General features: G+C 52.0%; 1 protein-coding gene across 8 annotated transcripts in view; it reads left to right on the top strand.

Moving 5' to 3' along the window:
- LOC116941117 (kalirin-like) overlaps positions 1-26,582 on the top strand; it is a 94,853-nt gene that overhangs the window by 15,017 nt on the left and 53,254 nt on the right. For 5 of the 8 annotated variants that reach the window (XR_012941375.1, XR_012941374.1, XM_032951800.2 and 2 more), the window contains exons 4-21: positions 256-448; positions 1,240-1,413; positions 8,320-8,649; positions 9,795-9,917; positions 10,487-10,681; positions 11,245-11,376; positions 12,450-12,680; positions 13,371-13,493; positions 14,062-14,253; positions 14,908-15,083; positions 17,428-17,590; positions 18,050-18,245; positions 18,646-18,812; positions 19,517-19,636; positions 23,973-24,191; positions 24,554-24,703; positions 25,370-25,484; positions 25,693-25,808. Coding sequence is in view for 6 of the 8 variants with exons in the window: in XM_032951800.2 (XP_032807691.1) it covers positions 256-448; positions 1,240-1,413; positions 8,320-8,649; positions 9,795-9,917; positions 10,487-10,681; positions 11,245-11,376; positions 12,450-12,680; positions 13,371-13,493; positions 14,062-14,253; positions 14,908-15,083; positions 17,428-17,590; positions 18,050-18,245; positions 18,646-18,812; positions 19,517-19,636; positions 23,973-24,191; positions 24,554-24,703; positions 25,370-25,484; positions 25,693-25,808 (3,115 nt within the window). In the remaining 2 variants the exon portion in view is untranslated. The remainder of the gene's footprint in view (positions 1-255; positions 449-1,239; positions 1,414-8,319; positions 8,650-9,794; positions 9,918-10,486; positions 10,682-11,244; positions 11,377-12,449; positions 12,681-13,370; positions 13,494-14,061; positions 14,254-14,907; positions 15,084-17,427; positions 17,591-18,049; positions 18,246-18,645; positions 18,813-19,516; positions 19,637-23,972; positions 24,192-24,553; positions 24,704-25,369; positions 25,485-25,692; positions 25,809-26,582) is intronic. The other 3 variants (XM_032951801.2, XM_032951796.2, XM_032951798.2) reach the window with 3 other exon arrangements.

Here is a 26,582-nt window from a genome sequence, read left to right as displayed (position 1 = left end):
ATCCTTTGTGTAATCCTTCAACCCTCATTGCCTCCACAGTGCTGGATCACAGGCGTGCGTAGCCATCACAGTCTGGCAAAGCCATAGCCATGCCCTAGTGTTCCGTGCCTTAGCTCTATCCATCCTCAGGGTAATCCATGCCCTTTTGTGTAAGTGTGCCCCCATTTGCTAATGCACACGCGTCACGGTTGTGTGAATGTGTTGTTTGTCTGCGTGGGTCGTGCGTCGCTGCGTACGTCTGCTGCGCGTCTCCAGCGAGGAGGCGGGCCGCCGCGGCTTCACGGCCGTTGTGGACATGCGCGGCTCCAAGTGGGAGGGCGTGAAGCTGCTGCTGCGGACGCTGCAGGACGCGCTGCCCGGCCGTGTACATGCAGCGCTCATCATCAAACCCGACAACTTCTGGCAAAAGCAGAAAACCAATTTCGGCTCCTCCAAGTTTGAGTTTGAGGTGAGAGCGTCGGGGCGACGGGAGCTGGGAGGAAACGCAGACGGCGGCCATTGTAATTCAGGCAGATGCCGTGCAGCATAGGCCGGTGTGGCCCGCACCGTGGCCCGCTGATTCTGGGGCCGCGTTGCTCGAAAGCGGCTGACCCCGCACCTGTGCCTGCCTCCCCACCCCCCGCCCCGTCAATGTCTCTTCCACGGTCACAGGGAAACAAGACGAATGTATATTTGTACCAGCGTTGAACACGGCCGGCCAGGTGGCTCGGCGGTAGTGCAAGTGGCTCATAATTAGAGGGTTGTGTGTGCAAATCCTTGTTGGGGGGTTCAAATGGCCCTTCTTCCTCATTCGAGATGTCACCTATTATATATATTTTTTTTATTTTTTGGAACAGTGACCTGAATTCATGTGTTGCATTATAATGCTCCACCGCCATCACAGTATCACAGTGCATGTCGCTTAAATGAGAGTGCACTATCCACCGCTCGTGTCTTCCTTTGTTTGACCGCGCGACATCGTGGCTCAAGTGTGTGGCTCCCTTACTCAGTGTAGCTCCTGTACCCCTGATTACCACGGTTGGCTACATACGGTGCGAAAAAAGTTCAACATAAATACATTAAAATGAGCCACACAGCCCAGTAAAAAGACGAGGATTTGCACTGACAGGGCAGTTGCTTAAATGCCTTGGGAACTCAGAGGGCCTTACAGCGTATCTCGTAAATTCCAGTGCCCTGTTATAGTTTAGTCGAGGGGACCCAAGGTGGCAGCTGTCCCTATATTGCTTGCTCGACGTTCAGACGGCGCTGGTGTCGGTGGACGGGCTGGCACGGGTCGTGGACCTGGCACAGCTGACGAGCGAGCTGGATGGCTCGCTGGACTACAGGCACGAGGAGTGGCTGGAGATGCGGGGAGCGGCCGAGCGACTGGCAGGACGAGCGCGCCACCTGCTGTCCCGCCTCGAGGAGCTGCAGGTAACGGCACGTCCCTGCTTCGCTGCGCTGCCCGCCTCTCCCCGTGGCAGACAGCCTGTCTTGTTTCCTGTCATAGAGATGATCCCCCGTGGGACTCTGTGGCATACACGATAAGCAGACTCCGCTTCCTCCAGTCTCTTGCCATTCTGCTGCATTGTTTCTCATCTTCTCTGTATTGCTGTGTCCCCATCTTGGTAACAACTTTCCTCTTCGCCTGTTTCCATCACACTTGCATGGTTATATATTCCAGGGTGGCTCAGCTCGCTGGCCAATTTCCTTCGATAGATTATTTCTATTTTAAGTTCTTTCACTCCTGACTCATGCTTGCCATCGACAGAACGGGAAGCGTGTGCGTGCACGACTGTGTCTCCAATGATTAAATTTGATCATCTGTTGTATTGTTAGCGATGGATTCACATCCATGGAGGGCAATTGAGAGGCCAACTCTCAGTCTTGATTTCTTTGCGTAAAGCCTCGTGTAGTATTACTATGTTTTTTTGACTCAGCAAAGCCTGACTGAGTCTCAAGACACTTTTTCAGGACCATGACTCCAACCATGACTCCAACACACAATGGCATATTCCTTGCGAATTACATCACAGGCTCTTGAACATCCACCAGGAAATAAGACGGTGCGTAGTATTTTTATGGATAATACACCTGGAGTATGGTTGGTTGAAGCCTTGACATTTTTATAAAAGGGTATTGATGTAAAAAATCTGGTCTCAAGTTCCTCTGCCTTCTGTCAATGCTGTCCCTTCCACTGAGATCTCATTCTTTCCTATTGCCATCCACATTGCTATCTCGGGGAGTGTTCCGCTTACGTGGTTGATGAATTCTGTCATCATGTAGCTCAAGTTTAGTTTAAAATCTTATAATGTCACTAACCTCCTGTGTTCCACATTTTCACACAGATCCTATGAGTTGATTAGGCAATGCTACATTCTCAGTATTCCATTCCCAGTGTGACGTACAAATTGCTATTACACGTGGTTCAGAAACACTGGTCATTAATAAATTATATAGAATTAAAGATGAATAGTGCAAAAAGAAGCATGGAGAGAGATGCATGCTTGGGGGGAGCAAATGGATTAGTTATCATGCACAGATTAATGACATCAAAACTATCAAGAAAAATTAAGTGGGCTTGGGCATGACACATCGTTGGAAGGGATGATGAATGATGGTCAAGAATAATAACGGAGTGGCAGCCAAGGAATGGAACGCATTTGAGAGGACGCACACTACGGAGATGGAGCGATGAGTTAAGTTCCATGTTCAAGTCCTGGGTGGATTGTTGCATTGCAGGATCGTGAATGGTGGTAGTAGCTTGGGGTGAGGCCTTAATCCAGCAATGCATTGATCATGGCTGAAGATGATGATGGCATTCTCAACACATCTTGCAGACGCTGCCGTGCGGCATTCCATCCCAGTGCGTCACGACAAGATTAGCGGTCAAAGAATCACTGTGGGATTAGCGGCCAAGGGCAGGCGAGTGCAGCTGCAGAGCACGGTGGGCTGAATTCTCTCCCGAAGTCTGACACTGATACCGGGGCAGGCTCACATTCTGCCTGCTTGTTCCTCTGTTTGGCCCACTTTGCACAAGAGGAGAGCTCTGTTAACCGGGACCGGCGGACGAAACGCGGGACGATGCAAGACCCTAGATATTTAGCCGTACACGACAGGCGTAAAATACATAGGCAGACGTTTCTTCCACACGGCATTGGTTTAATACTAACTAACCCTGGACCGGTTTTGAACATGTGTAGTGACATCGTTGCATGTCGCTATGTGAAGCCGGCCTGGAAGAGGCACGGCGCGCGATATATCGACATCGCAGACACCACTGAAGGTGGATGCAGTACCGGCCCTAGTGGGGCTCGGGGAGCACTGACTGATAGCAATAGATGGCACCACGCGCTGCGTGCAGTGCCAGCCCCTACAGGATAGGGTGCGAGGGTGCTAGCCTCGGAACAGGGTTTCAAGGGGCCATGGCACTCTGGTTGACCACGGAGGACACGTGACTGGAGGACCCCCAAAGGGGGGGCTGGGGTGACCACTTGTTGAGTTGGAGATCCTCCTCGAGGATTCCAGAAGGTTGCCGTGGCTAGGGGTGGAGCGAGCCCCACCACACAGGATATTAGCCGGGCCCCCAGTGGGACCGGCTGCTGTTGTCATCCTGAAGAAACCTTCGTGCTACGTTCTACGTTCTGCAAGAGTCTCCAACACGTGGACCCGGACCCGAGCTGGGTCTGGTCCGGGGTAGCTAGTTACGTTGTAATTAGTGTAGTTAGCCTGGTGGTCACGTAGCTAGTTACGTTGTAATTAGTGTAGATAGCCTGGTGGTTACGTAGCTAGTTACGGTGTAATTAGTGTAGATAGCCTGGTGGTCACGTAGCTAGTTACATTGTAATTAGTGTAGTTAGCCTGGTGGTCACGTAGCTAGTTACGTTGTAATTAGTGTAGATAGCCTGGTGGTTACGTAGCTAGTTACATTGTAATTAGTGTAGATAGCCTGGTGGTTACGTAGCTAGTTACGTTGTAATTAGTGTAGATAGCCTGGTGGTTACGTAGCTAGTTACGGTGTAATTAGTGTAGATAGCCTGGTGGTTACGTAGCTAGTTACGGTTTAATTAGTGAAGATAGCCTGGTGGTTATGTAGCTAGTTACGGTGTAATTAGTGTAGTTAGCCTGGTTGTGACGTAGCTAGTTACGGTGTAATTAGTGTAGTTAGCCTGGTGGTTACGTAGCTAGTTACGGTGTGATTAGTGTAGTTAGCCTGGTGGTGACGTAGCTAGTTACGGTGTACTTAGTGTAGTTAGCCTGGTGGTTACGTAGCTAGTTACGGTGTAATTAGTGTAGTTAGCTTGGTGGTTACATAGCTAGTTACGGTGTAATTAGTGTAGTTAGCCTGGTTGTGACGTAGCTAGTTACGGTGTAATTAGTGTAGTTAGCCTGGTGGTCACGTAGCTAGTTACGTTGTAATTAGTGTAGATAGCCTGGTGGTTACGTAGCTAGTTACGGTGTAATTAGTGTAGTTAGCCTGGTGGTTACGTAGCTAGTTACCGTGTAATTAGTGTAGATAGCCTGGTGGTGACGTAGCTAGTTACGGTGAGGTTAGTGTAGATAACCTGGTGGTTACCTAGCTAGTTACGGTGTAATTAGTGTTGTTAGCCTGGTGGTCATGTAGCTAGTTACGGTTTAATTAGTGTTGATAGCCTGGTGGTTACGTAGCTAGTTACGGTGTAATTAGTGTAGTTAGCCTGGTTGTGACGTAGCAAGTTACGGTGTAATTAGTGTAGATAGCCTGGTGGTTACGTAGCTAGTTACGGTGTAATTAGTGTAGTTAGCCTGGTTGTGACGTAGCTAGTCACGTTGTAATTAGTGTAGTTAGCCTGGTTGTGACGTAGCTAGTCACGTAATTAGTGTAGATAGCCTGGTGGTTACGTAGCTAGTTGTAGTTAGCCTGGTGGTTACGTAGCTAGTTACGGTGTAATTAGTGTAGATAGCCTGGTGGTTACCTAGCTAGTTACGGTTTAATTAGTGTAGATAGCCTGGTGGTTACGTAGCTAGTTACGGTGTGATTAGTGTAGATAGCCTGGTGGTTATGTAGCTAGTTACGGTGTAATTAGTGTAGTTGGCCTGGTTGTGACGTAGCTAGTTACGGTGTAATTAGTGTAGTTAGCCTGGTGGTGACGTAGCTAGTTACGGTGTACTTAGTGTAGTTAGCCTGGTGGTGACATAGCTAGTTACGGTGTGGTTATTGTAGATAGCCTGGTGGCTATGTAGCTAGTTACGGTGTAATTAGTGTATTTAGCTTGGTGGTTACGTAGCTAGTTACGGTGTGATTAGTGTAGATAACCTGGTGGTTACGTAGCTAGTTATGGTGTAATTAGTGTAGTTAGCCTGGTGGTGACGTAGCTAGTTACGGTGTACTTAGTGTAGTTAGCCTGGTGGTGACGTAGCTAGTTACGGTGTGGTTATTGTAGATAGCCTGGTGGCTATGTAGCTAGTTACGGTGTAATTAGTGTATTTAGCTTGGTGGTTACGTAGCTAGTTACGGTGTAATTAGTGTAGTTAGCCTGGTGGTTACGTAGCTAGTTACGGTGTGATTAGTGTAGTTAGCCTGGTGGTCACGTAGCTAGTTACGGTGTGATTAGTGTAGATAGCCTAGTGGTCATGTAGCTAGTTACGGTGTGATTAGTGTAGATAACCTGGTTGGTACGTAGTTAGTTACAGTGTAATTAGTGTGGTTAGCCTGGTGGTTACGTAACTAGTTACGGTGTAATTAGTGTAGTTAGCCTGGTGGTTATGTAGCTAATTACGGTGTAATTAATGTAGTTAGCCTGGTGGTTACGTAGCTAGTTACGTTGTAATTAGTGTAGATAGCCTGGTGGTTACGTAGCTAGTTACGGTGTAATTAGTGTAGTTAGCCTGGTGGTTACGTAGCTAGTTATGGTGTAATTAGTGTAGTTAGCCTGGTTGTGACGTAGCTAGTAACGGTGTAATTAGTGTAGTTAGCCTGGTGGTTACGTAGCTAGTTACGGTGTAATTAGTGTAGTTAGCCTGGTGGTCACGTAGCTAGTTACCGTGTAATTAGTGTAGATAGCCTGGTGGTGACGTAGCTAGTTACGGTGAGGTTAGTGTAGATAACCTGGTGGTTACCTAGCTAGTTACGGTGTAATTAGTGTAGTTAGCCTGGTGGTCATGTAGCTAGTTACGGTTTAATTAGTGTTGATAGCCTGGTGGTTACGTAGCTAGTTACGGTGTAATTAGTGTAGTTAGCCTGGTTGTGACGTAGCAAGTTACGGTGTAATTAGTGTAGATAGCCTGGTGGTTCGTAGCTAGTTACGGTGTAATTAGTGTAGTTAGCCTGGTTGCGACGTAGCTAGTCACGTTGTAATTAGTGTAGTTAGCCTGGTTGTGACGTAGCTAGTCACGTAATTAGTGTAGATAGCCTGGTGGTTACGTAGCTAGTTACGGTGTAATTAGTGTAGTTAGCCTGGTGGTTACGTAGCTAGTTACGGTGTAATTAGTGTAGATAGCCTGGTGGTTACCTAGCTAGTTACGGTTTAATTAGTGTAGATAGCCTGGTGGTTACGTAGCTAGTTACGGTGTGATTAGTGTAGATAGCCTGGTGGTTATGTAGCTAGTTACGGTGTAATTAGTGTAGTTAGCCTGGTTGTGACGTAGCTAGTTACGGTGTAATTAGTGTAGTTAGCCTGGTGGTGACGTAGCTAGTTACGGTGTACTTAGTGTAGTTAGCCTGGTGGTGACGTAGCTAGTTACGGTGTGGTTATTGTAGATAGCCTGGTGGCTATGTAGCTAGTTACGGTGTAATTAGTGTATTTAGCTTGGTGGTTACGTAGCTAGTTACGGTGTGATTAGTGTAGATAACCTGGTGGTTACGTAGCTAGTTATGGTGTAATTAGTGTAGTTAGCCTGGTGGTGACGTAGCTAGTTACGGTGTACTTAGTGTAGTTAGCCTGGTGGTGACGTAGCTAGTTACGGTGTGGTTATTGTAGATAGCCTGGTGGCTATGTAGCTAGTTACGGTGTAATTAGTGTATTTAGCTTGGTGGTTACGTAGCTAGTTACGGTGTAATTAGTGTAGTTAGCCTGGTGGTTACGTAGCTAGTTACGGTGTGATTAGTGTAGATAGCCTAGTGGTCATGTAGCTAGTTACGGTGTGATTAGTGTAGATAACCTGGTTGGTACGTAGTTAGTTACAGTGTAATTAGTGTGGTTAGCCTGGTGGTTACGTAACTAGTTACGGTGTAATTAGTGTAGTTAGCCTGGTGGTTATGTAGCTAATTACGGTGTAATTAATGTACATAGCCTGGTGGTTACGTAGCTAGTTACGGTGTGATTAGTGTAGATAGCCTGGTGGTTACGTAGCTAGTTACGGTGTAATTAGTGTAGTTAGCCTGGTGGTTATGTAGCTAGTTACGGTGTAATTAGTGTAGTTAGCTTGGTGGTTACGTAGCTAGTTACGGTGTCATTAGTGTAGTTAGCCTGGTGGTTATGTAGCTAGTTACGGTGTAATTAGTGTAGTTAGCTTGTTGGTTACGTAGCTAGTTACGGTGTCATTAGTGTAGTTAGCCTGGTGGTTATGTAGCTAGTTACGGTGTAATTAGTGTAGTTAGCTTGGTGGTTACGTAGCTAGTTACGGTGTCATTAGTGTACATAGCTTGGTGGTCCACCACCATTGGTTGTTACCTGGTGAAGGGGCAGTTACCCCTTTGCTTTGGCGTGTTGGTGTTAATAATAAACGTATTGCCTCCAAGAAAACGTCCGAGTCTCCGTTTGAGCCCACTGCCACATGCATTGTCTCATCAGCAGTCAGGCTGACTAAAACCGATACCGCTGAAGGCCATGTGGCTGATGTGATGTGTAAAAAATGCTTTTATTTTCATATGTGGAGCGACAGATATGGGAAAAAGGCGTATTGTCTGCTTAGTTATTTCCTTAGTTATATCCTCTAAGCGACACTCGGGATTTCGTGTTACGTACTAGAAAGTAAGCGGGACACTGCCTTGGTATTGCCATGGTGCAACGGTGAACACGCTGGACGGGCAATCCAGAGGTCACCGGATATATTTAATCTCCTGCCGCGGCATTTGAAAGAATTGTAAAAAAAAATTAAATCCCCCCCTGCATTGACTGTCCATCGATCGGCAGGCTGCGTGTGGTCGGGAAAAGTGTGGGTACTCCCACCAACTCCGAGACGTCCATCCAGCATAGAAGGGGGTACACCAATATCTTCTGCGGGAGCGGGGGGGTCTCTCGAGTTCCATCTAGCGGAGGCCATTCCGCCGGCAATGGCGCGAGCGATTCACTGCCGGGCCGCACCTTTACCTTCTCTACACGATAGTAAGGACCGCCGCGCCACCATGCCCCGTCGCAGGAGATGCTGGCGCGCAAGGACTCCCCCGGGGAGCTTGAGCGGGCGCGGCAGCTGGCGAGCGAGCACGCCAGGCTCAAGCGCACGGTGCTGGCGGCACCCGTCGAGGCCCTGGAGCAGGAGACGCGGCGGCTGGTGGCCCGCGTGCGCTCGGGCGACGCGCAGGCCTTCCCCCGCTGCAACCCCGACCTGCAGGCACTCGGCCCGTGGCTCGCCGGGCTCACGGAGCGCCTGCACACCACCCGCCAGCACCTGCACCAGGTGTGGCACGTGCGCAAGCTCAAGCTGGACCAGTGCTTCCAGCTGCGCCTCTTCGAGCAGGATGCCGACAAGGTGAGGCCGTCGGTGCCCCTAGGGGTAGGGGTGGGTAGGGCTCGGGGCTCAGGGCGGCTGGAGGCTGCTGCCTGCTGACCCAGCTGTGGAAGTTTTTGGGCAGTGGGAAGAACATGGACCAGTGGTGGTGTGTTTACAGATTTTTGCGGAGGTTCTAATCCGGCAGGCGGCCCTTGTTAATACTGCGGGTGTATTAACCATAAAGTACGCGTCGTCTGCTTCCCAGTGGATGTTAAACGTCCCGCGGTGTTGTTAGAAAAGGGGGAGGCCATCGCATGCTGTTGTCATTTAGCGTGTCAATTAAAACAATTACCTGGAAACTACTCAAATAGGATTGTGCAGCAATCATTCGCTCCTCCTGGCAGACTAATGCCTACTCACAGAACGGTGATGAGTCACCTTGTGCCACACAGGGACAGCTGCCTCTGGGTGTGCCCTTCAAATGTTTGTGATGGAAAGCACTTTGAGTTGCTAATGCATTTAAGCAAGTGCAATATAATTATTGTAAACCATATCCTGATCTCTTGAGTTCTCTTGAATTTTCACGTGGTTAAACAAAATAAACATGAAACGGGAAAAGGCCGCGTGACCGTAACTCACCTCATTTACAGAATGTCGTGGGTTTGATCCTGGCCCTGATGCCTGCATGTCTCTCTCCCTGTGGTGGCGTGGATTTTTCTCAGTGTCCTCCGGTTTTTCCCTCCACATTTAGAAACATGTGTTTAGAGAATTTGGATTCTATAAATATCGGCATAATAAGCCATTTCGTCAAATTAATCATCAATTGTGGCCAGGTCGCTTCTGAAAAAAGAGCTACATAGCTCATTGGCCTAACCTGGTAAAATAAAAAATCTTTTTAATAGTTTTAGATTTTAGTATGGGTCAGGTGAGCTGTTGCTCTGGAGCCCAGGAGATTGATGATTGATGTTTGGTCACCGGGTTGATGGCTGTAGTCGTGATTTCCCACTCAACACAGTGATTCGCGCGAGGGTTGCCATCTTCCACTCCCATTGGTCGGTATATCGGTGTGTGTGTGTGTTTCAACAGCTGCAGTTCGCTGGAACTCGTAGCCAGCTACTAAAAGGTTTCACTTTCTTTTGGCTCCCTCCCTGCCCAATATGTGACCTCATCTGCCACCGCCACAGATGTTTGACTGGATCGAGCACAACAAGGAGCTGTTCCTCAAGAGCTGCACAGAGATGGGCTCGGGTCACCAGCACGCATCCGAGCTGCACACACAGCACTCCCACTTCGCCATGAACTCCATGGTAACCTCTCTCCCCTCTGACTCACTGCTCCTCCAGAATCGTGACATCCTGGATGCCCGCACGGCAGCTGCGTAGTCGCACATTGCTGCTACACAAAGCCCAAATTTGGCCAAAGTTGGATCCTGCTGCAGTGTCTGGGGTGGAGCACCCAATCCCCACCTCGTTGATTTGGTTACTTAACGTGTTAGGCCTTTGGGCCCAGTGTTCAGTAATAAAAAAAAAATAGAAAATAACAGCTGTAGCCATTCTCGTGCCTGGGGGAGCAGGTTCACACGTTCCTGGAAATTAATTTTCATTTAATTCTTATTTGTGTTTTTGCACTTTTTCTTATCTCTCTCCCGCAACGTGGCAGTTTTGCCCTGATTTCCATTCGCTTCGTCGTTGTACTTTATTTTTACGTAATTGCTTTTGACGTTTCGGTGACCCAGTTCAGTCACTCTCGCAAACTCGACTCACCACGACCTCGCGATTTCTCACCCGGTCAAACAAAACAAACGCGCAAGGGCGGACGTGCTTCGACGCGCGTGCGTATTCGAGGGGACATGTGTTGATGCACATGCGTGCTCCAGCAGAACGCGTACGTGAACATCAACCGCATCGTTTCGGTGGCGGGGCGCCTCGCGGAGGGTGGCCACTACGCGGCCCAGCAGCTGCGGCAGACGGCCGAGCGGCTCCAGCGCGAGTGGAAGGGCTTCACGGCCGCCATCGACGAGCGCAGCCTCCTGCTGTCCATGTCCGTGCGCTTCCACCTGCGTGGCGAGCAGGTGCATGCGCGGGCTTGGGCGGGTCACCGCGGTCGGGGGTCGGTACGGGCTGAGCGATCGATCTCGAGGTCGTCGTCGGGGTCATCGGTACGGCGTGGGTGGGGGTTAGACACATGCGTTTGGAGTATTTGGCTGCTATACATTTCCGCGTGATAAGCCAACTTGTTGAGCTATCATTTGTGGCCGGGTCGCTTCTGAAAGAGAGTTATATAGGTCAGTGGGCCTTGGGATAGTTTTCAGGGGTATGGCAGCGTGGTTAGAAGTAATGCTTGGCTGGTAGGTTGGTGATAGGTTCTGTAATATGGAAATTATTTAGTGATGCAGCGATTGGCATGGACCACGAGCACAATACAAATGTAACACATTCGTCAATAACACCGCCTTAAATTAGGCAACGTATCAGGCAATGGCCCTTCTTCATAGCGCACTGTGCAGAAGGGCCATTAATGGTTTTCTTGAAGGCGGCTCTGTACTCTGTGTGTTGATTGGATAGTGTTGATGTGGCTGCTCACATGGCTGCTTTTCGGTGACGAGCGCGCGCTCATCCCCGCGTGCGTGTGCAGTTCCAGGCGAACGTGGACGGCTGGTGCAAGGCGTGCGGCGAGGGAGCTCTCCCCAGCGACATCCACTCGCTAGAAGCCGCAATCTTGCGCCACCAGGGCCTCTCCGATGAGATCGGCCAGGCCTACGCGGAGGTACGGACAAGGGCCTGTTAGACGACGTCCTAGAAAACAGGTGGCCGTTCTCTGAATCGATTGCCGGTTCTGAAAGTCAGGACCCGGTAACCGATTCCAGTGGAATGTTAGTAACGGGGAGCGCAGGTCCTCAGTTAAAAGGTGAAGGTGCAACCCTGCAATAGCTTGTTGCAGCTGGCGGAAGGGCCTCCACTAGAGGGAGCTCCGTAGGGTATTTGGTCTACTCTTCCACGCTTTGAAGAGGTAATCGTACCCACAATTTACCCCACCACACGCGACTTGCCGATAACGGTGGAGTTTTGAGAAACTTGCCCCATTGTTTCAACTGCCACGCCTGGGGATGGAATCGACTCAGTTAAAACGGTAAACACATTACATTTATTGTTTGAGACATTTCTATACGTGCGGCAAACCGGTAGTAACCGGTTTGTTAAAGAGTGTTTGCTCATGCGTTTACGGATGATGTAAAAAAAAAACTATTTAAACATCTCCAGTGCGGACGTCACTCACACCCACGCGCCGCAACGAGGACGACGCAGGCCGTGTGTGCACGGTCACGCACGGACAGCAGCGCACAGATGCCCGAGCCGAGCGGCCACCTGGGCAAACGTTCACGGGCTTGGGCACAGCCGCAGAGGTGTTGAGACCTTGGATCCTGTGTATACAGGTGTCGGTGCGTGGGGGAGCGGTGGCGCAGTGGTTAGCACACCATGCCAAGAAACCAGAGACCAGGGTTAGATTTAATTCCTGCTCACGGCCAATATTGCTGACAAACATTTGAACCTCTCCTGGGTCTCGGGCATAGTGGCCACCCACTTTGCGTGTGTAGTTGTTTGTACCGGTGTGTTCTCGTGCGTCGTAATGTAGAGGTCTGCTCACTGCGCTGTGAACCGAGCTACCTGAATTAAATTCCTGCTTGCGGCCAACACCAGTGACGATTATCTGAATCGGTCCTGAGCCTCCCCTAGGTCGACTCATCCTCGTGCGCAGTGTCAACCTTCACATGTGCTCGCTAATAGCACTTGTCAGGAGAGTCTGTTCAGGCTGTAGGGAGAATCATTGTATTTGTGCAGGTGAGCAGAGAGGGTAAATCTCTGCTGGAGAAGCTGCAGCGACCCTTGAGCCCCGGCAGCGCCGAGTCGCTCACGGCCTCTGCAAACTACTCGGGCGCCGTGCAGCTCATCCTCGACTGCGTGCATGAGGCGCTGCACAAGCACCGGCAGCTTGAAGCCCTCTGCACGCTACGCAAGCTGCGCCTGCACCAGCGGCTGCAGCTTCTCGTCTTCAAGCAGGACGTCAGACAGGTGCCCACTATGCGTGATGATGCCTGTGCTTGGCCCCGGGGCAAACCAAAGGCGAGGCCGTGAGCCCGCGGTGGCTTGTGAGCTTGGCAATAGAGATGGAACAGAAGGGAAAGGCGAGGTGGAGGTGGGGGTTGATCACGCCTTCACAGCTGCATGGGCCTCTGGGGAAATATACGCAACGGCTGAAATTCTGAATCATCTCGTCGTACCTATTCACATCTCATTACATCTCCTTAGAGTCTGTCTGTTGCTCCTTGATACAATGCGCTAGATTTACAGGGTCTGTGCGCAGTTTGGAAGGGTGCCCAGTAGACTCCTGGTGGTAAATGCCATGACTGTGATAATGTTAGGTGTGGCAAGTACGGTGCAGTGTGGTGCAGTATTGTGTGTGTGTGCATGCATTGGTGAGGGGACTGCGCTACGAACCCGGGAACCCGAGTTCTATTCCCACTCATGGCAAATATTTGAACTTGGTCCTTGGCCTCACCTGCTTCGACTCAGCATTTAAATTAATACTTGGGATGGTGTGAAAATATCAGCACTGGGGAGACAAAGGCGGCCGGGCATGGTTTTGGTCACCCACTCCCGTATGTGCCGTCCCGGCCTTTATAAGTGCTCACGAACAACACTTGGCCCTAAGAGTCTGTTAAAGGCTGTACGGGGGATCATCCGTCTCTGTGTGCATCGTAGGTGCTGGAGTGGATTGACACGCACGGGGAGACGTTCCTCAGCAAGCACACCGGGGTGGGCAAGTCGCTGCACCGGGCTCGCGCGCTGCAGAAACGCCACGCCGACTTCGAGCAGGTCGCACAGGTCCGTGGACACGTGCAGGGCACGTACGAATGATGCTTACGTGGACTCGGTTTTTAGCCAGGTCACAGCCCAGCGAGACAAAGCTCTCCTTTGCAAGGGACACTGAAAACTGAGCGAGTGTACGGTACAACTCTATTTGTCGACGGCCGTTGAAACAACGGTGCAAGGTTATTAATCTCTTCCCTTGCCCGATCAATAGGTCGCGTGCAGTGGGGTAAAGTGTGAGTGCTCCTACCTCTTCCAAGATGTATGGCCAGTGTGGAAGAGTAGGCAGAAACACCCTCTAGAGGGGCTCTCCATAAGTTCATCTCGTGGAGGCCCTTTTGGCAGCGGTGGCATGAGCAATTCATTTCAGGGCTGCACCTGTACCCTGTTTTAACTTATTTCAGTGAGGAGATCGAGCTGCGTATTTGAAAGCTCGGCAACGACGAAGTCCAGCGCTTCTGCGAAGCAAGGCAATTCCTAAGTGGCCCAGAGCAGATTCCCTCCATCACTTAACATAGGAGGAGACACATTGCTGATGGTCTGGGTCTTGCCTGCAACCTCATTACCCCGTGACCCTGTGCAGAACACGTACGTGAATGCGGAGAAGCTGTTGGAGGCAGCGGAGGCACTGGCACAGAGCGGGGAGTGCGACCCCGAGGAGGTCTACTGCGCGGCTCACGCCCTGGAGGAGCGCGTGCAGGACTTTGTGCGCCGTGTGGGCCAGCGGAAGCTGCTGCTCGACATGTCCGTGTCCTTCCACAACCGCGTCAGCGAGGTGTGCGGCACAGGGACACCGCCGCGGCGCCACGCGCTGAGCAACGCGACCTTCGCTTGCGTGCGACTCGGCCTCCAACGAGTACCTGGTGCAGCGTGTGAAATCATCTACTGGGGAGACGAAGGTGGTCGGGAGTGTTTCTGGCCACCCACCCCCTCGTGTACCGAGCCGCTTTGCATAGGGTGTTCGCTAACAGCACTTGCTCCAACAGTCTGTTAAGGCTATACGAGGAATCTTTGTCTTTGTACCCACGCACGCATGAAAGTGCACCTAGTATGGCACAAGCGCCGTGGTAACGTTGCCGCCACTTAGCGGCGAATTGCGGTTGTTGTTGCACGTGGGGAGCGGTAGTGCAGTGGTTAAAGCACTGCACTACGAACCCCGCAGTCCGAGTTCGATTCCCTCTCATGTCCGTCGTCAGTGATGGATATCTGAACTGGTCCTGGGCCTCCTCTATGGCGACTCGGCCTTGAATGTGTGTCCGTGGCGTTGTGTGTCAACATCAGTGTTGGGGAGACGAGGAGGCCTAGCTTGTTGCTGGCCACCCACTCTCTCGTGCGCCGTTCCAACCTTCACAGGTGCTCACTATCAGTGCTTGCCCCAACAATCTGTTCAGGCTACATGGGGGCGGGGTTCCTTGTTCTTTGCGTGCAGCTGTGGGGCTGGCTGGAGGAGGTGCAGCACGACGACGCCCTGGAGGAGGCCGGCGAGAGCGGCGACGCGGAGGCCGTGCAGGAATTACTCTCTGATTGGCGGCGGCGGCAGCACAGCACCCTGGAGGCGATCGCCAGCGTGGCACGCGAAGGGGACGATCTCATACAGCAGCTGCGGTCTGTGTTCAATTACTCACACGCATACCACACATCATGATACACACACACACGTCATAATACATACACACACGTCAAAATTCACACACAAAACAAAGACAAAGATGCCACATATAGCCTTTAACAGACTGTTGGGGCAAGTGCTGTTAGCGAGCACCTATGGAGGCTGGCACGGCACACGAGGGGGTGGGTGGCCAGCACCACGCCCGGCGGGTTTTGTCTCCCTAGTGACGATGTTTACACATCGCACCAGGTACTCATTTGAGGCCGAGTCGACCTAGGGGAGGCCCAGGACCGATTCAGATAATCGTCACTGGTGTTGGCCATGAGCGGGAATAAAACTCGGGTAGCCGGGTTCGTAGCACTACCGCTCCCCGCAGGCCTACTTGTACACACACGCCGCACGTGTGCACACAATCACACGCAGCCGCACGCGTTCACTTAAGCTGCGTTGGAGCCCCGCAATTCCATTACGTAACCATCTGACATTCGGTACAAGGAACGCATTAAATTCCACTCTGATTAAATCAATGTTGCCTGTAGTTTATAGAGGACCTTTGTATGGCCCGTCTGGTGCAGTCAGTGGAGCGGTATTTCTTCGCGTTAACACTGCCGCACCGCCGTAGGATGCCCTGCGGGAATCCGGGCCATGTCATCTCTAATCGGAGCGACGTGTAACGCCGCTCGCACTGGGGCAGGGTTTGAGCGGCGTGTTTATGGCTCCGCTCGATCTCGTCCCGTAGCCAGGGGCGCACCGCAGGAACGCTCCTTAGCACGTAACGCGCTTCCTGTGTCATGGTGCCATTCGGTAATCTTTTTCATTTGTATGTATGTTGAAATTCTTTCGCACTGTGGCCAACCGTACTAATTGGAGGTGAAGGACAACAAATTAGACACAAATCAGTTCGAAACAAATGAGTTTACAATCTAGATTGAAAAGTACATCGGTGTAGTGGCTTCCTAATATCGGAAGGAAGAGCATTCCAGATGGCCGCAGAAGCGCATCTGAAAATACCATCTCTGCTGAAACAGAGGAAGCCTTGGATTGTGAAACCGGCTTGACTCATCACAGACAATAAACCAGGATAAATAGATTGAAGGTAAGGCTAGCAGCCCCATAGGTGAGGTTAGACTAGTCCAGAGGCCTAATAGATTATGTTAAAGGCCTTATAAGTTGGTCAACATGCCTCGTGAAACAGAATAATGGCTATAGCGTTTTTGCTGTTTATCATTGGAAGCTGCAGGATATTGGTTTTCACACGCAGACTGTGCTCATTGAACTCATCCCAAAGGACACGGTCCTTGTCACGCCAAGAGATGGCAATACCGATGCACGTGTCGTGGTTCCCGTTCAAAAAAAGATTTCCTGTATAGCCCGACCGCCTTTGTCTCCCCAGTGGTGATATTTACACAACGCACCATGGTACAAGTGTAAAGACAGTGCGGAGCGATAGCGGGACAGTATGGTTCCCAGGGACCATGCTTACTAATGGACGTGCTCATGGTGATTGACGGGACGAGCGTTGATAGGGTCACGTGAGGGGGAGCACGGCGGTGATTGACAAGAGCAGGTGCGGCGAGGAGAACCAGCGCGAGCCGGGGCTGTTGGGTGTGGGGAACCGTCCTAGTCGTCGTCGCCTTTGATCGGGTCGCCTCCATCGTCTGCGAGTTGTCTTTAGACTAGCAGCTACGTTGTCTCTGAGTAGAGTTGTCTCACTACAGTGTACGGAGTCACTCATGGTTACCTGTTGAGTTGTCAGTGGACTTTGTTCATAATAAATATACCGAGGACAGGACGGTGCCTCGGAGAGCTACATGAGACAAGTATCCCTCGATTTACCGAAGGGATGCATTCTTCAAAAAGCACACAATGAAATTGCCTAAATCGGAATGGATTTTCCCATTAATTTAATACTAAAGACAATGGATGTTTTTTTTTTTCTGACAGTTATTCATACTCTACTCCTAACCTAGAAATATGCACGCAATACGGAAAAAAGAACATAAATATTGAACACTAATTTAAAAAAAAACTCAACATGTTGCCACCGCGACCCTCGCCAGGACAAGCGGATTGGGAAAAGAACAAACGAACGGATTATCGCCGAGAGAGCTGCTGCATGTTGGAATGATTGGAGAGGTGATGTGTCGCAGACGGATGACGCAGCATTCCGGATAGCTCTTGTTTGACAAGTATCCGGTTCGGATAACCGCCGTCTTTCCCATGAACGGGAATTGAACACGGGTCGCCGAGTTCATAGCACAGCGCGCTAACCACTACACCGCCACTTTCCACTAAAGATCCCATTGACCTGCGTGTGTCTTTGTGCGCTCGTGCGCGTAGGACGGGTGGAGGAGCGCCCCATGCCAGCTCGCTCGCGCACCTGCAGGCCGTGCGGCGGCAGCTGGAGGAGGCCACGGCCTCCATGGAGGACTTCTTTGACGAGCGCGGTGTCCGGCTCCAGCTCCTGTTGCGCTTCCGCTCGTTCGAGCGCGAGGCCACTGAGGTTTGTGTATGTGTGTGTATGTATGTGTTGGGGAGCAGTTAGTGCGTTGCGCTTTGAAACTGGCGATCCGAGTTAGATTCCCGCTCACGGCCACCAACACCAGTGACGATTTTTTTAACTGGTCCTGGGCCTCCCCTAGGTCAACTCGGCCTTAAAGGAGCACCTGGTGCGACATGTAAACATCGCCACTGGAGAGACAAATGCAGCCGGGCATAATGCTGGCCACCCACCTTCCTCGTGTGCCGTGCCGGCTTTAATAGATGCGCGCTAACAGAATTTGCCCCAACAGTCTGTTGGAGGAAGTGCTGTTAAGTGCTGTTCAGGCTATACGGGGGATCTTCGTCTTCGCTTAATTTGTATACTTGGTCTTTATGTTGTTGCTCGGAGTCTTGCCTGGTTTAACGAAATAAACCTGAAACTCGCGCACCGTGCGGTTCCCGCGTCCTGGCGGCCACGCAGGTCATGTCCTCGCTGTCCGTGTGGCACGAGGAGATCGAGCGCCGCTCCACCGAGTTTTCCACCGAGGACCCCACGGAGGCCGAGCGCCGCCTGCGCTTCCACTCCGACAAGTCGCTGGGCCTCAACAACCTGGCGCTGGACCTGCTGGCGCAGGGGCAAGGGCTCATGCAGTGCATGCTGGAGGAGCAGGCCGCAGGTCAGCCGCGTCGGCGCTTCATTGCCTCCGCTGCGGACTCTGCAGCAGCGTCCATCCTTCGATCGTTTGAAACTGAGTAAAGTTTTTTTCCGGTTGGAGGTGTTATTCGGCTAAAATGGTCATGCTGGGTGAAACGTGCGTGCCAGGATGGTGACAACCACACAGACATTAGAGCGGTCTCCACAAGTCCAGCAACCAAAAGGCAGCGATGACCTCAAAGCGGATGGGGGAAGACTGTTAGGGCAGATCTTGGAGGTCGCAGCAGTGGCAGAATCTGTGTGTACCTGTAACTGAGTGTGTGTGTGTGCATGTCGACTCAGCCTTAAACGAGTACCTGGTGCGGTGTGTGAACATCACCACTGATGTTTGTGCATACGTGCGCGTGTGTGGTTGTCACCAGGCCTGGAGGTGGTGTGCGAAGGGGACGTGGATATGTGCGTGCGTGTTCAAGAGCTGCTCCAGTGCGTGCAGGAGCGCAGGCTGCAGCTGGAGGGGAGTGCAGACCTGCACCGCCAGCGCCTCGAGCAGTGCCTGCAGCTGTGCCAGCTCCAGGATGAGGTCAAGCAGGTGCTGGCCCTCACCCGACCTCGCGCACGCATGCACGCCGCCCCGCACAGCAACAACAACGATAGCCGCCTTTCAGCACGCAGTTGCGGTGACGTCACCACAGTGCTTGTGCCAGGCTAGGTGCACGTTGAGGCCATCACGTGAAGTGTGGATGGCTCGCTGGCAGGGGGTCACAGGACAGAGCCAGGTGCTATGGGTTGCCTGGATCAGAGAGCAAACGCAGGTTAGTGACATCGAGTCAGTGGGCTTGGACAGGACATTGTGTCCACGAGGATGTTTAACGAGGAGCTTGAGCAAAGAGGTGAGTTTATGCGCAGGAATTGGATGGGTTGTCGCATCATGAGACCATGAGAAATGGGGGCGGCCTGGGGAGACCTTCATCCAGCAGTGGATTGATCATGGCTGTTGCTAATGATGGTAATGACTGAGATGACTGGCTGGGAAGGAGAGGCTACCATTCCCCTGTCTCGAGCTGGACCGGTAACACCTGCATCTCTGTGGGATGAAGGAGGCCCGGCGGATGGGTTCCGGCTGCAGTCGCCACGAGGAGTGGACAGTCTTCCCACCAACGCGGACGCACGCATCTGCCCGTGCCTGCGCCCCCTTGACCCAGCGTCCAAGCTCCCTCCTCGGTGCTCGTCGGCCCCGTGCTGCTCGCGCCGTGCCCTGTCCGCTGCCCCCTCTCACGCTATGTCTCCCCCCAGGTGTTGAGCTGGATCCGTAATGGGGAGTCGATGCTCAACGCTTCGCTGCTCTCGGCCTGCTCGCTGGAGGAGGCCGAGTCGCTGCAGAGGGAGCACGAGCACTTCCAGGTCGCTATCGAGGTACGCTCGCACGAACACATATAGTTAAGAGTCAAGTCAAATTCCACATTCCTATGGCGTGGGTGAGCTATCCATAGGACAACCGCTATTGACTTCCCCGCAAAATGGTGCTCATGTTGGTGACCCCGGAGGGTTGATCGGCTGAGTCAACCCCTCAACCAGGAGTTGAACTTGTAACTTGATCACGTGCCACTCGCTCTACCGCTGAGCCACCTGGTCCCATACAGTACATAAACACACACACGTACAGTGAGGGAAAAAAGTATTTGATCCGCTGCTGATTTTGTACGTTTGCCCACTTACAATGAAATGATCAATCTTTAATTTTAATGGTAGGTTTATTTGAAAAGTGAGAGACAGAATAACAACAAAAAAATCCAGAAAAAACGCATGTCAAAAATGTTATAAATTGATTTGCATTTTAATGAGGGAAATAAGTATTTGACCCCCTCTCAATCAGAAAGATTTCTGGCTCCCAGGTGTCTTTTATACAGGTAACGAGCTGAGATTAGGAGCACACTCTTAAAGGGAATGCTCCTAATCTCGGCTTGATACCTGTATAAAAGAGACCTGTCCACAGAAGCAATCAATCAATCAGATTCCAAACTCTCCACCATGGCCAAGACCAAAGAGCTTTCCAAGGATGTCAGGGACAAGATTGTAGACCTACACAAGGCTGGAATGGGCTGCAAGACCATTGCCAAGCAGCTTGTTGAGAAGGTGAGAACAGTTGGTGCGATTATTCACAAATGGAAAAAACACAAAAGAACTGTCAATCTCCCTCGGCCTGGGGCTCCATGCAAGATCTCACCTCGTGGAGTTGCAATGATCATGAGAACGGTGAGGAATCAGCCCAGAACTACACGGCTGGGATCATAGACACCAAGAAAACAATTGGTAACACACTACGCCGTGAAGGACTGAAATCCTGCTGCGCCCACAAGGTCCCCCTGCTCAAGAAAGCACATAAACATGCCCGTCTGAAGTTTGCTAATGAGCATCTGAATGATTCAGAGGACAACTGGGTGAAAGTGTTGTGGTCAGATGAGACCAAAATGGAGCTCTTTGGCATCAACTCAACTCGCCGTGTTTGGAGGAGGAGGAATGCTGCCTATAACCCCAAGAACACCATCCCCACCGTCAAACATGGAGGTCATTGTTATAATTCAGTAGGCTCACATGACATTGACTTTTCCAAGACAAAGGTTATTTGTAAGCCATCTGGCTGCCATGAGAGATTCGTTCATGAGGCTATCCACATATACAAACACAGAGACAATTTCAACCGAGAAGATGGATTCTGGCTTAGCAATCATTGGAAAGATTTGATAAACCATTTCAGGTCTTAATTGATTGTTCACGCTTACAGTGGCTTTCAGACAGCATACTTTAATTTTTCGTCTCCCCCCTCCTCTTTTCAGAACATAGATGGACTCGTCCTTCTAAATAAACTGCCAAATCGCTGTGCGTGGCGCTGACGGTTTTTTATAAATAAATAAATACACCGTTTAAAATAAATAAATTTATGCAAACCGACACACCTGATGACGACCGTTTGTGTTATGGTCGAAACGTCGTGAGAATTTTTATTGTTTTATATATATTTTATTATTTTATTGTTTCCCTTCAACGTGACTTAACCGAAAGAGCTAAGAATATGGGACAGGACAACCTCACCGCATCAAAGGGACGATGGACGGGGCCATGTACCGTCAAATCTTGGGTGAGAACCTCCTTCCCTCAGCCAGGGCATTGAAAATGGGTCATGGATGGGTATTCCAGCATGACAATGACCCAAAACACACGGCCAAGGCAACAAAGGAGTGGCTCAAGAAGAAGCACATTAAGGTCCTGGAGTGGCCTAGCCAGTCTCCAGACCTTAATCCCATAGAAAATCTGTGGAGGCAGCTGAAGGTTCGCGTTGCCAAACGTCAGCCTCGAAACCTTAATGACTTGGAGAAGATCTGCAAAGAGGAGTGGGACAAAATCCCTCCTGAGATGTGTGCAAACCTGGTGGCCAACTACAAGAAACGTCTGATATCTGTGATGGCTAACAAGGGTTTTGCCACCAAGTACTAAGTCATGTTTTGCAGAGGGGTCAAATACTTATTTCCCTCATTAAAATGCAAATCAATTTCTAACATTTTTGACATGCGTTTTCTGGATTTTGTTGTTATTCTGTCTCTCACTGTTAAAATAAACCTACCATTAAAATTATAGACTGATCATTTCTTTGTCAGTGGGCAAACGTACAAAATCAGCAGGGCATTAAAATTATAGACTGATCATTTCTTTGTCAGTGGGCAAACGTACAAAATCAGCAGGGCATCAAATACTTTTTCCCTCACTGTATGCACGCACGTGCTCACAAATTCACATACGTGTGCACATGCACACACATGCGTATGCACAAAACACAGACCCCCAACTATTTGATAGCTTTAGTGACTGTTAGCCACGAGGTGTTCACGAATACCTATGAAGGCTGGCCTGCCACATAAACGGTGGTGTGGCCAGGACCACGCCAACCCAGCTTTGTTTTCCCAATGGTGATGTTTACACATCACACTCATGTATACACAAATACACGCACACATACATGCACAACAAAGACAAACATCCCCTGTATAGCCTGAACACACTGTTGGGGCAAGTGCTGGCTAGCGAGCACCACGTTACACACAGATCACACACATGCACACACAGGTGGTGTAAGGGCTCTTCACCCATGCACAGTTTGGGCGTCCCCTCCCTTCGACCACAAGGTGCGGTTACCTCTGACCTCTCCGCTAACCCTGTGGGCCAGGTCACTGTTGCTCTTGCCGCTGCTGCTGCTGCAGTGTTACTGTTATTGCTGCGCCACTCTCTACTCTGTGCCGTCTGTGCTCCTCCTTTGGCTGCTTCTGGTGCAGGGGGTGTTACAGGGAGCGGTGGTGTATCGGTGAGCGCGTTGCGCTACGAACCCGGCCACCCCACTTCGATTCCCGCTCACGGCCAACACCAGTGACGATTATCTGAATCGGTCCTGGGCCTCCCCTAGGTCCACTGAGCCTCAAATGAGTACCTGGTGCGGTGTGTAAGCATCGCTACAGGGAATACAAAGGTGGTCGGATGTGGTGCTGGCCATCCGCCGCCTCGTGTATCGTTCTAGCATTCATAGGCACTCGCTTATAGCACTTGCCTCAACAGTCTGTTAAAGGCTATATGGGAGATCTTTGTCCTTGTTGCTGGGGGTGTCTGGGAGCCTGGCCCTCTCAAGCCTGGGTAGACCCCCTGCTCAGCCCTAATTCAGCCTCTCAGCATTTATCCACTCAGGCAGCCCAAGGGGAATGGATAGACTTCTGAGAGTTGCATTTTTTACTTTACACGTTCTAGAAATTATCGCTTTGTTTTTGGTTTAAAATGACCTGAATGCACTCGTAATGATGACAGTCTCACCGACACCGCTCTGTGCAGCCCCCCCGTGCTTTCAGGTGGGTCGGGCAGGAGATGATTCCCCCAGACCGTCGCGCAGGCTCTTGTGCTGACCTGCCGTGACCATGCCGACCGTGTGGCCGTGCCCCAGAGGCATGAGCCGGTGTCACTTTGAGGAGCTGCGGCCGAGGCTGCCCCTCGTAGGAGCCGTCGGAGCGCTCCCTGAAGCGCGATGTTCCCTCAGCTCTGCGGCGCAAGGCACAGCTGCCCCCGACCTTCATCCAAACCTGAATTGCTTCGGTTCTTGGCCGTGTTCGTATCGTGCAGTTGCCCCGGGTTTTCCTATGCCGATAGCCGGCAAAACGTGCGGTGAGCAACGCCGCCCGGACGCGCTGCTGCCGCCGACTCGTCTGCGGATCCACCAGTCTAATGAGCCGGCATGGCCACAAAGCTGGGGGTTTAAAATCTCTTGCAATGCCCCGTCGAGCCGGGCGGCCGGTCGGCGTCGCGGTGACCTGCGCGTGTCCCGCGCCGGGCCCGCACTGCACGGGGGACCTTGCCCTCTCAGCTCTCCTAATGGAGCCGTGTGTCCTGCCCCCGTGTCCCCTCCTCACTCCCACCTCATCCTCGTTTCCTGCCTGCTCCTCGTGCCCATCTCCTCCTTCTTGCACTGGCCATTGCTCGGGGGCCTTGTTTTACTTTTATCGTTTGGCGCTTGGTTTTGAAATGCACTTCCACACCCGTGCACGAACACATCCCCACCGCTCCTTCCCTCCGGAGCCTCCGTCGCTCTGCCGTTTTGGTTTTGCCTTTTGAACATCAACCCTCACCTTCGCCACCACCGCCGCCACCACAATCCCGACCTCCCTGCACATCCCACCTGCCCCCCCCTTCCCCACCCGCACGTGGCCCATCACCCCAGTCGCTGTTTCCCGACCGCTCCCTGCAGCAGACGCACCAGAGCGCCCTGCGCGTACAGCAGCGGGCCGCCGCCCTGCTCGGCGCGGGCCACTACGCCACGGACGCCGTGCGCTCGTGCGCCGAGATGGTCGCCCAGCACTGGCAGCGGCTGCTGCTGAGGGTGGAGGACCGCCTCAAGCTCGTCACGGCCTCGGTCGCTTTCTACAAGACCTCGCAGCAGGTGAGCGTGCACGCTCGCTCGCACGCTCGCACGCTCACACCCACCCATGTGAACACGATTCACCGCAATCGCTCCCTCGATCACCACTCTTGTCTATCACTTCTACTACCACGGTTACTCTGCCTGGGAACTTCGCTCATTTAATCCTCCGTCCGCGTTGAGGCTTCGGTTCTACCACTCTGACCGTTTCGTCCCGTCCACACCGTGTTCAATCACCACACTGTAGGTCACGAGACTTGTCTTGTTAAAAAAAAAAAGAAACGGAGCAATGCGAGGTGGCCCGACTGTGAAGGCTGTGCACAGCCCGACGTTGAGCGTCAGCCCGGCCCTGCGTAGGTCAACCGAGGTGTTTGTCTCGCCAGGTGTGCTCCGTGCTGGACAGCCTGGAGCAGGAGTACAAGCGCGAGGACGACTGGTGCGGGGGCTCGGACAAACTGGGCCCTGGCGCCGAGAATGATCACGTGGAGCCCATCATTCACAAGCACCTGGAGCAGAAGGAGGCCTTCCTTAAGGTAGCAGAGGTTTGGGTGGAGGCTGTGATTGTGGGGACTGTGACGGCAGAGGCTGCCTCTGTGAAAGCTGCTATGATGTGGGGATTGTAACAGTGGAGTCCGTGAGGGTGACAGTTGTGATCGTGCAGACGATGGTTGATTTTGATTGTGATGGTGCAGACGATGGTTGATGGGGGTTGTGATGGTGGAGTCGATGGTTGATGTTGGTTGTGATGGTGGAGTCGATGGTTGATGGGGGTTGTGATGGTGGAGTCGATGGTTGATGGAGGTTGTGATGGTGGAGTCGATGGTTGATGGAGGTTGTGATGGTGGAGTCGAGGGGGGTTGGGGGTTGTGATGGTGAGGTCTATGGTTGATGGGGGTTGTGATGGTGGAGTCGATGGTTGATTTTGGTTGTGATGGTGGAGTCGAGGGGGGGGGTGGGGGTTGTGATGGTGGAGTCGATGGTTCATGTTGGTTGTGATGGTGGAGTCGAGGGGGGGGGTGGGGGTTGTGATGGTGGAGTCGATGGTTCATGTTGGTTGTGATGGTGGAGTCGATGGTTGATGTTGGTTGTGATGGTGGAGTCGATGGTTCATGTTGGTTGTGATGGTGGAGTCGAGGGGGTGGGGGTTGTGATGGTGGAGTCGAAGGAGTTGTGGGTAACAATTCCTGCGGCCCTGGCAGGCCTGCACGCTCGCGCGGCGCAACGCCGAGGTCTTCCTCAAGTGCATCCACAGGAACAGCGTGACGCAGCCCGGCTTCCTCAGCCCCGCCCGCGGCCCTGAGCAGCAGGTCAAAGGTCAGCACTCTGTACGGGTTGCCTCTGAACCCCGCCGCGTGAACCCGGTGTTTTGTTTCGCGTTGTGTATTTGTTGTCACCAGGTGGCGCCGTCGGCGTTGTTTGCGCGCATCCCAAATTTCCCCTGCACCTTTTGCGTATCGCAGCCCGTGCGCCCTGCCCTCAAAGATGTGCGTGCCGTGCGTGGGGGTTTGTGGGCCGTGTTTAGTGATCCTGGGGGAGCTGCTGCAGAGAGAGAACCGCGTCCTGCATCACTGGACAGTCCGAAAGCGCCGCCTGGAACAGTGTCAGCAGTACGTGCTGTTCGAGCGCAGCGCCAAGCAGGTGCGACCACGCAGAGCTGGAGACCCACACGTTACACGCCACTAGGTGGCAGTACCACAACACATTCTAAATGTCCGTCTTTGAGTGTTTTTTTTGTGTGTGTGTGGGTTTTCTCCGGGTTCTCGAGTTTCCTCCTGCATGAAGCCAAACCGCTTATTCATGGCATTGGCCAAACTTCTCAACACAGGAACCTCCTGAAGAAGTGCTGAGACTCCCTGAGGCTCTTCTGGATAATAGAAAGATACACACGGACACTGGCATTGCACATAGACGGCCAGCCAACAGCTCACAAGAGAGTAGAGTGTATCGCCCGGTCCCTGTGCGTGTGTGCTTGGGGAGACAAAGGCGGCCGGGCGCGATTCTGTCCACACCAACCTCTCGTGCGCCCTGATGGCGAACAGCACTGTTCAAGGCCATACGGGGGATGTTTGTGTTTGTATATGGGTCGATTTATTGCCATGGCTAACACCAGTAGCAAGTGATATGTGAACTGGTGTGTAGTGTAGTGGGGTGTACTGTGGTGTTAAGAGAGGTGTGTACTGTATAGTGTGGTGGAGCATAGTGGTAATTATATTATTTCTTGCGGGGAGCTGTAGTGTAGCGGTTAGCGTGCTCCACCACGAACATGGCGACCCGAGTTCGATTCCCGCTCACGGCCAACACCAGAGCTGGTCCTGGACCTCCCCTAGGGCGACTGAACCTCAAATGAGTACCTAGTGCGGTGTGTAAATATCGCCATGAAAGAGACAAAGGCGGCCGGGCGTGGTATTGGCC

The sequence above is a fragment of the Petromyzon marinus genome, chromosome 10, assembly GCF_048934315.1.
Source record: "Petromyzon marinus isolate PM22_M1 ecotype Great Lakes invasive population chromosome 10, UKy_Petmar_22M1.pri1.0, whole genome shotgun sequence".
NCBI classification, from domain to species: domain Eukaryota; kingdom Metazoa; phylum Chordata; class Hyperoartia; order Petromyzontiformes; family Petromyzontidae; genus Petromyzon; species Petromyzon marinus.
This window is presented reverse-complemented; position numbering and strand designations above follow the sequence as displayed.